Here is an 11,616-nt window from a genome sequence, read left to right on the forward strand (position 1 = left end):
ATTAACAAGTCCTGGTGCTTCTTATAGACTCAAAGGGCATCATTACTGGATGGAGAAGGCAGTTTTGGCATGTGTTTTGAATTAGTTTCTTCTCTCTATTGAAACAACTAAAAAACACCATTACATTGAATTGACTAATGCAAATGTTTAATTAGCATTAATTCACCAACTCAGTTTCAAAATTTGAATCTTGCTTTTTATAAATGAATTTGAAAATGTTCCATAAATTGCTTGAATTATTTTCTGTTGAAAATATGGACCTCTCCAAAGCTTAAACTCGTGAGTCAAGACCCAATTACTTGTATTATAAACCACATTTACATCTTCACAGTTCATATCTTTCCATGTGGGACATTTTGGTGTGGGTGTTCCAACAATATCTGATTATTGACAAGACAAAAAAAGAAAGAAAGAAAGAGAGTAGATAGCCCTTCTAAGCAGCCAGGGTACAGGCTAGTTATAGGATCACTTACTCATTTGTAACTTCCACTCAACTACATTATTCACGTATCACACAATTGAGATTGTTTACAATGGAGTGATGTGAAGCTGGTTTATCAACCCAGTACTCGTGAAGATAACTCTTGTGAAATTTGTTTAGGTAGTCGCATGAAAGCACCGTGAAAACCATAAGGTACCCTGCAAGGCAGTGTAATCTTCGCAACTGATTCACATGTAAACTTCTTTGTGTCAATGATATAAGCCTGCAAGAGAAAAACTTCTATTCATATGTAATTCATATGTACTATATATATATATCCAATATATGTAACTTCCTGTAAACTCTAACAATACAATAAAAGCTAGATTTAATTACCTGAGATATGTTAGTGTCTTCATTGTGAACAAATGTGATAATCCAACCATCATCTTCTTCAGTACCTCCTTCTTTTGGTACAAAAGCAGCTCCAGTGCAAAAAGTGTGCTCTTCTAAATGGTGATACTCCACCCTTATGAGACCTTCAGATTCAGTTTCTTGCTCTTCTAAGTATAGCTTTGCTAGGCCTCCATATTTTGGCAATCCTGAATCAACCAAAATTGAGATACAATTTTGCTCAAGAATATATTAAGCTACTCAGAGTTTAATGGTAAAACCTGATGCAGAGCTGGCAATGGAGTCAACAACTTGAGTGTAACCATATCTATTTTTAAGTCCAGTGAAGTCTACGTTGATCATTGGAAAGTCCATGGCGAATTCAATACCGGTAAGATATCTCTCCTTGACCTCTCCAGTTTTCATGTTCAACCTCCATTCATAAGCACGAGAAAAGAGAGATTCATCTTCTACACCGCCAGATTCTATAGGCTTAAGTCTTGTCGAAAACCATTCGAACTTGTTCAAACCTAAGTCAGGTCCTGGTATAATTGATTCATGAGCTCTGCATCCCCACACCACAACCTGTACACATCGATGGAAAAATTATTCAATGTCGCATTCAACAGAGGCATCGAAAGCAGTTTCTGTAGTTTATCACCTCAGAATCATCCTCAAAACAGTTGAGAATGTGAAATGTGCAATTTGGTTCCACATCAAACCACTTGACTGATCCCCCATCACCATGGCGAGGCATTACCCCAATCTTTGCATATCCTTCCTTATTGTACTTTATCAATCTACATACAGTTGATAAACATTGATTATGCAAGAAAATCAAATAGGAATTTCTCCGTTGCTACATTTTTTTAGGTGATATAATTTACAGTATGAAGGATGTCAACTTACGGGCCTCCCCTCATAAGTCTGTTTATGTCCAGATATAGTGGGAAGTCTAAGATCACATTATACCTGAAAACAGAAGTCCTAATTAATAAATATATGAGTTTTGATCTTGTGGAAGAGACCTCTAGAATGAGAAAGAGAATAGAATGTTAATTATCACCTCTCTGTAACCCCTATATCATGGCAAATGGTACCCCTATTAACCTTGATATCCACTTTATGGACCAACATCTTTCCATCAGCTGATCGAAAAAATGATGGCAAGTATTCAAACTCGAGCGTACAAACACTGCTTCATAGACACAAAAAAACACTTGCGTTTTGCTCTTGGAATGAAACAACCATACCAGAAATCACACCGACTTCGAGAAATGGCTTAGTTGCGTCAATACCAATTATAACCAGCTCCCCAGAACAAGGAGCTCTCTGCATCGTAAGAAAGATAAATATCGTTAAACTCAACTAGTGAACTGAGATCTACTGAAAGAATGTGGAATCTTGATCCAACAATATTAAGAGGAAAAATTAGCCTTTGGGTGGCTTGTAAAAGGCCGATTCCAAGATCCATTGATATTCCAATCCCCTAAATATTCTAGCGTAAAGATATCAATCATTTGAGGGACATAATTTTCTGCAATTGAGTAGAAGTTCCCTGCATGCTCAAAAACATTGGTGTTGCTCAAGTCTTTGTTCACTTTCCCAAATCTCAACTGACAATCAACAAGACAAAATAAATTAGTAAATTCAAGATTTATGAGCTAATTAAGATAATTGAGTTGGAGTATATCATCGGATTAAACTGTATGCGTACAAAATTAAGCACGTATGCTGACACAACAGCCAGTGAATCGCCTTCTGTGGCTGGAATAAAAGATGGTTTGTTTCTTTGTTTCTCTAGCCTGTATGTTTCAGTTTCAACATGTCTGTTGTTATAGAGGATAGCCCAGGTCCCATCACTGCGTTTATCAAAATACAGAGCATGAAGCATTCCTTCCCCCTCAACCCATACATGACTTGACCTTCCAAACATGGAACTTGTTGATTTTAACCCTCCAAAAAGAGGGTTTGCTCCTGCAGTCACAGCAACATATAAGACTAAGTGACATTAGAGGTGGTAACTATTTCTTCATAGAGTTGAAGATTCTAGTTTAACTAAATACCAATTAACTTACAAAAATAAAATAAAAATAAATCACTATGAAAAGTTATGGACTGGTTACTTTATGTGTGTGGCTGATAATGAAATTCCGTCCAAGTACAGACTAACTCAATCATGTCTTCTACTTTGGTTCGACACAAAATTTGTGCACATGACTGAAACATTGCTGCATTAATTTAATTTTCAAATACCATTGTTTCCATTAAGTTTTCATAGAGTGAAACTAAAGGGTAATTAAAAATAACCCAACCATTTCTGATGTAGACACCCTCCGAGAAACTATCTGGAATCCTCCCTTCAATATTGCTGGCAGCGATGATAACAGCTTCTTTGAGTTCCTGATCAACTGGTGCAAAGTTACTCTGCAACCAAATCAACATGTAATAAACAAACTATTTCATCACTACTTGTATGGGATGTTGGAGTATGCTTAAGCTATTCAGTTGAATTGTTAATTCAACATGGTATCAGAGTGAAAGGTCGCATGCATGCATGTTCAGTTTCAAGTTTGTTATTTTAACAGGTTACCTGAGAGGGGAGGAGTGTCTGGTCTACAAACTCAAACACTGAATCAACAAAGGCATCCACTAGTTTTATGCCAGTTGTTTTCATGATTTTGGGAATGTCAACTTGCAACTGAAGCCTTTGCAACTCTCTCATAAATGGCTGTCAATGATATTCAGTAACACCATTTTTAAAATATCAGGGCAGAACTAGATTAATTAAGCCATAAAAAGCATGCTGTAAGTCCAAATACCATGAACTTAGTCCGCATATATATACAACCCTTTCTTTGCCGCTTAAGTGGAAAAATAAAAGGAACTTACATGGGATACAGAGGAGAGTCTGGTACTCTCAACTAAGTGATCAAACTTGCTGGAGAATGAAGGCTTCTGAGCAGAGCAGGTGATCATCAACTGAAGAACAGAAGAAGATGCCATGAATATTCTCAATCAGTTGCCTTGCCTTGTGCAAGTATATATGGCATGAATACATATATATAGTACCACTATCATTAGTTTCAAAGATTGGCGTTGGAATAGATATGTTTTTGGTTGTATTAAGGGTTATTGTTTAGGGAATATGCTAATTTTGCAAGTGGTTTATCTTGTTGTAAAAAACTATTAACGTTGTAGTATGACTTATGATGGCCATCCTATTGGAGGTTTTCACAATTATCTGTAAGGAACAGTCCTAGAAAATCCAAGACTAGTTCGTTAGAAAAGCCAGTTTGGCTATCATATAGTTGGAAAGAGAATCATATACAGTACACATTAGATTTTGAGCTACAAAGGTCACATCTTCACCTTGTAATTGTATACAATCATTAGTAAATAAGACCTATAGAGGTAACGATCTCTTTTAAGGGAGTAAACAAATATGAATGTAAATGAAGCAGTAAAAGTAGATAGAATTAAACCAGGGAAACAAGGTCAGACGCACCCGCAGCAAGCCCTTTTCCTAGACAGTGAAGTTGATGGAGACCGAATGAGGCACATGTGCAGAGAAGCAGAGCATCTCAACTGAAGAAGAACAGAGGAAGATGCCATATCTAGTTTTTGTACATGCATGGCGCCACATTTGTCTATGTTTGAATTCGTAGATATGATCATGGTGTCGGATCAGGTGAGACTATAAATTATTCTGACTGACAGCAACTTTTGATTACGTGATTGGCTGTTCAGACATTTCGTCGAGCACTTGATGCGCGTTACAACCGCTGGACACAATAAGACCTCCCCCGGTTCTCACAACATATAAAATCAACAAAGCAACATATAAAATGAGTTGTTTAATTATTAATATTATAAAAGAATAAAAACATGAGCAAGAACAGTTACCGTCTTGTCCTGTTTTCCTCCACGCATATTTGAATACGTGTGAAATATTCATGTCCGACAAGGATGGCACCACAGTTAATTCCAATTAATTATTCAGAATAAACATATAGATAACGAAGTGTGATTGTGAAGTGCGATTCTCCATGTTTAAACAAAATTTAAGAAGATAAAACAAAGGCGGTAAGTGAGCCGTAGAACGAAAATCACATTGCATATAAAGGATCATCCACTCATTAAATCGTGGGTTCGAATTCTACCCCTCCTCTAAATCTCTGTTTAAAAAAAAAAAATCAACAAAGCCATGATAAACATCAAAACATGTGACCTTAATCAGCACAAAACCGCCCCCATATCTCAAGCCATGATAAACAACACTAATTCAACCAATATAACACAAGACCAAGTCAAGAACTCTCATGAATAACATTCAGTTCACAAGTCAACAAGGCTAAACTGTCTCCCGACTCTCAGACATACGACTCTATTTTTCTTCTGCTTGTGTATTTGAGCCTTGGGCCCTCTGTATTGCTATATGGGCTCTCCAGATGTCATCTGCATTAATACAATGGTGCTTCTTATGGACTTCTAATTTCGGTATTTCCTTCAAATTTTTATTTGGATAACCGGAATGATTCCATACAATTTTTTCTTATGGACTTCTAATTTCGGTATTTCCCCAGGGCAAGATCCCCCTCGGAACCAATTGATTGAATAATTCCAACTACAGGGATAATTTAGATACAATTCCCCTTCATACAGGTCTTAAAAACAACACCAGCAATTCCTGACCAGCAATTACGAGCATGGAATTTCTCATCCTCCATGTCATAAGACTCGTCACCATAATGCTGCAATTATTGCCTCTAAACTGGCACCCACATCAATTTAAACCCATAAACCTCCACCACATGACCAGCACAACTCCATCAAGACCAACTTCCTCCAACAAATTTCGTGTAAATAAACGACCCTGTGGAGGGAGTTACAAATTTTTTGGAAGCAGTTGGAATCTATGGATATCTGATTATTGACAAGACAAACAAATTACATAACCCTTCTTAGCAGCCAGAGTAATGGCTATCAATAAGTATCTTCCACTCAACTACATCATTCAGCTATCACACTTTCTAAAGACCACTAGATTATCATATTTTTGTGTTTTCTTGAGATTGTTGACGTGGAGTGATGTGAAGCTGGTTTACCAACTCAGCACTCATGAAGATGTCTCTTGTGAAATTTGTTTAGGTATTGGCATGAAAGCACCGTGAAAGCCATAAGGTACCCTGCAAGGCAGTGTAATCTTGGCAACTGGTTCACATGTACACTTCTTTGTGTCAATGACATAAGCCTGCAAGAGAAACTTTTATTTATATGTATCATATATATATATATATAACTTCCTGTAAACTCTAACAATACAATAAAAGCTAGATTTAATTACCTGAGATATGTTAGTGTCTACATTGTGAACAAATGTGATAATCCAACCATCATCTTCTTCAGTACCTCCTTCTTTTGGTACAAAAGCAGCTCCAGAGCAAAAAGTGTGCTCTTCAAAATGGTGATACTCCACCCTTATGAGACCTTCAGATTCAGTTTCCTGCTCTTCTAAGTATAGCTTTGCTAGGCCTCCATATTTTGGCAATCCTGAATTAACCAAAATTGAGATACAATTTTGCTTAAGAATATATTGAGCTACTCAGAGTTTAAGGGTAAAACATGACGCACAGCTGCCAATGGAATCAACAACTTGAGTGTAGCCATATCTATTTTTAAGTCCAGTGAAGTCTCCATTGATGATCGGAAAATCCATGGCGAATTCAGTACTGGTAAGATATCTCTCCTTGACCTCTCCAGTTTTCACGTTCAACCTCCATTCATAAGCACGAAAAAAGACAGATACATCTTCTACACCACCAGATTCTATAGGCTTAAGTCTTGTCGAGAACCATTCTAACTTATTCAAACCGAAGTCAGGTCCTGGTATAAGTGAACCATGAGCTCTGCATCCCCTCGCCACTACCTGTACCCATCGACGGAAAATTATTCAATGTCGCATTCAACAGAGGAATTGACAACGGTTTGTCTAGTAAGTTACCTCAGCATCGTCCTCAAAACAGTTGAGAATGTGAAATGTGCAATTTGGTTCCACATCAAACCACTTGACTGATTCCGCGTGACCATAGCGAGGCATTATCCCAATCCTTGCATATCCTTCCTTATTGTACTTTATTAAACTACATATAATTGATAAACATTGGTTGGGCAAGAAAAATCAATTACAAAGTTCTGTGCAGTTGCATTTTGTTGGTATTATAATTCGAGTACGAAGGATGTGAACTTACGGGCCTCCTGACACAAGTCTGTTTATGTCCAGGGATAGTGGGAAGTCCAAGATCACAATATACCTGAAAACCAGTAGTCATAATAAGTAATTATATGGGATTTGGTCTTGAGGAAGAGACCTCTTCAGTGTGAAAGGAATTAAACTGTTAATTATCACCTTTCTGTAACCCCTATATCATGGCAAAGGGTACACCTATTAAGTTTGATATCCACTTTATGGACTAAAGTATTCCCATCAGCTGATCAAAAAAGGATACAAATTATTCAATTTAGAAGTCCAAAATTGCTTAGGAAGCAAGATATACTCAAATTTTGATCCTGGAATGTGTTTGAAAGTACTAGAAATCACACCGACTTCAAGAAATGGCTTAGTCGCGTTAACGCCCATTATAACCAATTCCCCAGATACCGGAGCTCTCTGTACCACAAGAAAGATGAATATCTTAAAATCAATTATGGATTGAGATCTCCTGAAAATTCCAACACCTTCAAATTTCATGAATAATTAATGTAATGGAATCTTGATCCTACAATATCTAATGAGAAAAAAATGAACCTTGGGGTGGCTGGTAAAAGGCCGATTCCAAGAACCATTTATAGTCCAATCCCCTAATGTTTCTAGTGTAAAAATATCGATCATTTGAGGCACATAATTTTCCGCAATTGAGTAGAACTTCCCTGCATGCTCAAAAACATTGGTGTTGCTCAAGTCTTTGTTCACTTTCCCAAATCTCAACTGATAATTACAAAAGATCAATCAAAGTCAAGATTATGAGCTAATTAAGATGATTGACCTGGAGGAGAGATTAATCAGATTAGTATACGCACCAAATTAAGCAAGTACGCTGACACAACAGCCGGTGAATCACCTTCTATGGCTGGAAGAAAAGATGGCTTGTTTCTTTGTTTCTCTTGCTTGCATGTTTCAGTTTCAACGTATCTGTTATTATAGAGGATAGTCCAGGTCCCATCACTGCTGTGTTTATTAAAGTACAAAGAATGCAGGATTCCTTCTCCCTCAATCCATGAATGACTTGACCTTCCAAACTTGGAAATTGTTGATTTCAACCCTCCAAAAAGAGGGTTTGGTCCTGCAGTCACTGTTTCATGTCTCAGTGAAACACCCATACTGATTTACATATTCCAAACGGTTAAACTGATGAAAAAATGTGTTTTTATTCTTCTAAAAAACAGTACATGAGTAGGTAAATATAAGAACCTTAAACTCAATCTCAAAAGTCAAATTTCTAGAATCAACCACGGCGATTTAATTCTACTCAATCCCAATGTGTGGATGCATTTTATTGCCATCCATATGTGACAAATATCTAAATGCCTCACATTGCAAATTAACTTTTGACTTTTGTCCTTTATGTGTATTTTGTTCACATCAATGGCGTACTGCTGCATTAATTTAATCAGCAGATGACAATATTCCTATTAGGTTTGCATAGTGTGAAACAAAGGGAAATTAAAAATAACCAAACCATTTCTAACGTAGACACCCGCCCTGAAATCATCTGGAATCCTCCCTTCAATGTTCCCAGCAGTGATGAATACTGCTTCTTTGAGTTCATGATCAACTGGTGCAAAGTTACTCTGCAACCAAATAGATATATAATAAAAAAACTCTTCCATCACCACTATCATTCAGTATTGAATTGTTAATTTAACATGGTATCGGAGTCAAAGGTCGCATGCATGATCTTGTTAACTGGTTTAACAGCTTATACCTGAGAGGGGAGGAGTGGCTGGTCTACAAACTCAAACACTGAATCAACAAAGGCATCCACCAGTGTTATACAAGCTGTTTTCACGATTTTGGGAACTTCGACTTGCAATGGAAGTACTTTCTGCAACTCTCTCACAAAAAGCTGCCAATTATATCCAGTAACACCGTATTCAAAATTTCAGGGCAGAAGTAGACTAATTAAGCCACAAAAAACACACAATGTAAGTCCTAAGACCATCAGCTTAATTAGTTGATACACATACACACACACGCACACAGAGATATATATAGCACTTCCTTGCTTGCTGAATTTGGATAAATAAAGGAACTTACAAGTGATGTAGAGGAGGGAATGCTACTCTTAATTAAATGATCAAAGTTGGTGGAGAGTGAAGGCTTCTGAGCAGAGCAACTGATCATCAACTGAGCAACAGAGGAAGATGCCATGAATTCGTCCTAGTCCTGGTCAACCAATTGCCTTGTCTTCTGCCTTTTGGATTTTGCAACTATATACGACACTTATCCGGCGTGCCGTCCTTGACTGTAAGTGCTAGGTATACCCACAGCAATGTCATCACTAACATCACGAGTTTTTGGTCGTATTATGTTAAAAAATATTCTTGTTTTCCAAAAATGTTTATTCCACATATGTCAAGGTCATGACTCACGATGGGCACCCTATTTCAAGTTTTCACAACTACAGAGGAAGATAAGAAGCCATATCTAGTTTTTGTACATGCATGGCGCCATTTCAGATTTGTCTTTATTTGAACTCACAGATTCATATTCAAGTGAGACTATAACTTAGCCGAGAGACAGAAACTTGTGTGACTTGATTGGACAGGGAATGATGCAGGCTGTTCTGACATTTCGTCGAACGTTTGATGTGCGCATCGAGCGCTCCACATGATCGGAGCTTAACTAGCATAAAACAGCCCCCCAATTCTCACAACACCATATACAACCAAGCAAGCCATGATAAATAAGACGCTAACACATACAAAACAACACCACGTCAAGAACTCCTCTGAATAAGATTCAGTGGACCAAGTCAACAAAACTTCTTTTCTAGTTCTACGACCCTCCCCTCTCCAGAGGCGGGAATTCAGAGAACTACGACTCTTTGTTTTTTGTAGTTGGGACTTGGGCCTTCAGTATTGCCTTATGGGCTCTGAAGATACCAACCAGGCCTACCGTTGGAGAATTCACTATTTTATTTCTATTGACAAGCCTATTAGTATGTTAAGTGAGCTTTATTGAACTAGGTCAGGGCTTCTAGCTTTTTGAGGAAGGTCCATAGTCCATACTAATACTATGGTGGCATTGGTGGGCTTGGAAATTGACCTACACAATAGGAAAGAATGTATTGAGAATGAGTCCAATAATGAAGGCCGATCTGGGCTTTCTATTTCCATTTGGGCCAAATCCTATACAAGTCCAACTAGAGCCCAGACTTAGTACTGATTCATATTACGATCACCCCAAATTGAACATATGCTGATGCTGAATGTGTCGAACTGAACCATTTGAAGAAGGAACCTCCACAATTATTAAGGAGGAAATTAAGGAGGATGTTAAGGAGGATATTAAGGAGGATATCAAAGAGCATGTTAAGGAGGATATCAAGGAGGATATATTATTGATTCCATTACCTTAAATGCATGCATAAATTAGGCAATGTTTCTAGTTGTTTGTCATCGTTTAGGCTTGACTTAGTGCTTTCTTCTCCTATATATATCACTAACATAGATGTAAATGAATATACAATTTTCTCAACACCATACACAATTCTTTTTCTCTGTTTTCTTTACATGGTATCGGAGCTTAGGCTTTCACCCTTCCTGTAAAACAACATCAACTGCAAATCATTATTTCACCTTGCCTCCACACTCATGGCAAAGACCGACAACAATGACCCAGAAAAATCTGAGATAACCAAGATGCAAAACCATAGGCACGATGATCCAAGTGATCCTCTCTATCTTCACCACTCGGACCAACCTGGTCTTATCCTGGTGACCCAATCGCTGAATCAAGAGAACTATCCTCTTTGGAGTCATGCCATGCTCATGGCCCTTACTGCCAAGAACAAAGAAGGTTTCATCGATGGAACCGTGACTAAACCTGTCACAGGATCCACGGCAGAGGTAAAGCAACGGACTCGTTGTGATCTTCTTGTCAAAGGATGGATCCTCAACACAGTAACCCCTGCAATCGGACAAAGCGTCATGTACAATGATAGTGCTCTTGCCGTCTGGAATGAATTAAAGGAACTACTCTCTACCACCAACAGTGTGTACCTTTTTCACATTGAGCAGGAAATCCATGATTGCTTGCAAGGCAACATGACCATTGGTGAATACTACACCAAGCTCAAAAGTCTCTGGGACAAACGAGATGCACTTTGTCCTCTACCACCTTGTGGTGGGGATATTGCCAAGACTCTACATCAATACCAACAGACACAACGTACCATCAAGTTCCTTATGGGACTCAATGAGGTTTATGCAGCAGCACGTGGTCAAATTCTTCTCATGGATCCACTACCTCCTGCTAACAAAGTGTTCTCTCTTGTCAATCAAGACGAAAAACAACGAGTCATCTCCTCACAAGGTCTGGGTAAAGCACCAGAGGCAGCAGCTTTCACCGCTAGAGAAAGGTTCAATCATACAGGGAAAGCTCCTTTGTCCCACCTCTCCACTATCCGTTGCCACCGTTGCCACCTTACTGGTCACTCCACTGAAAACTGTCGGGCACACTTAAAATGTGACTACTGCGGACACAAAGGTCACACAATCGACATTTGCCGCAAGCTTAA

General features: G+C 38.2%; 3 protein-coding genes across 6 annotated transcripts; 1 reads left to right on the plus strand and 2 right to left on the minus strand.

Annotated features, from left to right (window-relative positions):
- Nucleotides 1–356: 356 nt before the first annotated feature.
- On the minus strand, nt 357–5,173 carry LOC119996563 (carotenoid 9,10(9',10')-cleavage dioxygenase 1-like). Of its 2 annotated transcripts, none has more exons than XM_038843240.1 (13): nt 4,323–5,173; nt 3,707–3,796; nt 3,408–3,545; nt 3,130–3,241; nt 2,532–2,791; nt 2,251–2,430; nt 2,068–2,146; nt 1,881–1,962; nt 1,724–1,786; nt 1,476–1,614; nt 1,096–1,399; nt 818–1,023; nt 357–704 (listed from the first exon to the last, which is right to left on the minus strand). In XM_038843240.1, exons 2-13 carry the CDS (start codon nt 3,791–3,793, stop codon nt 558–560), a joined length of 1,797 nt encoding a protein of 598 aa, XP_038699168.1. In that variant the 5' UTR covers nt 3,794–3,796; nt 4,323–5,173; the 3' UTR covers nt 357–557. The 2 variants fall into 2 exon arrangements, with proteins under 2 accessions (XP_038699168.1, XP_038699169.1); XM_038843241.1 differs by having other exon boundaries at nt 4,300–5,173.
- A 136-nt stretch (nt 5,174–5,309) lies between these two features.
- On the minus strand, nt 5,310–9,905 carry LOC119996564 (carotenoid 9,10(9',10')-cleavage dioxygenase-like). 3 transcript variants are annotated; one of them, XM_038843243.1, is made up of 12 exons: nt 9,132–9,905; nt 8,800–8,940; nt 8,554–8,665; nt 7,895–8,166; nt 7,623–7,802; nt 7,418–7,484; nt 7,224–7,305; nt 7,066–7,128; nt 6,819–6,957; nt 6,440–6,743; nt 6,162–6,367; nt 5,310–6,068 (listed from the first exon to the last, which is right to left on the minus strand). In XM_038843243.1, coding segments are annotated over exons 1-11 (1,476 nt in total). In that variant the 5' UTR covers nt 9,246–9,905; the 3' UTR covers nt 5,310–6,068; nt 6,162–6,365. The 3 variants fall into 3 exon arrangements, with proteins under 3 accessions (XP_038699171.1, XP_038699170.1, XP_038699172.1); XM_038843242.1 differs by having other exon boundaries at nt 7,406–7,484; XM_038843244.1 differs by lacking the exon at nt 7,224–7,305 and having other exon boundaries at nt 7,372–7,484.
- A 785-nt stretch (nt 9,906–10,690) lies between these two features.
- Nucleotides 10,691–11,616, plus strand: LOC119996234. The gene is made up of 2 exons (XM_038842795.1): nt 10,691–11,457; nt 11,586–11,616. The coding sequence occupies exons 1-2, from the start codon at nt 10,691–10,693 to the stop codon at nt 11,614–11,616; spliced, it is 798 nt and encodes a 265-aa protein (XP_038698723.1).

This window comes from Tripterygium wilfordii, chromosome 4 (genome assembly GCF_013401445.1).
Source record: "Tripterygium wilfordii isolate XIE 37 chromosome 4, ASM1340144v1, whole genome shotgun sequence".
Lineage (NCBI taxonomy): Eukaryota > Viridiplantae > Streptophyta > Magnoliopsida > Celastrales > Celastraceae > Tripterygium > Tripterygium wilfordii.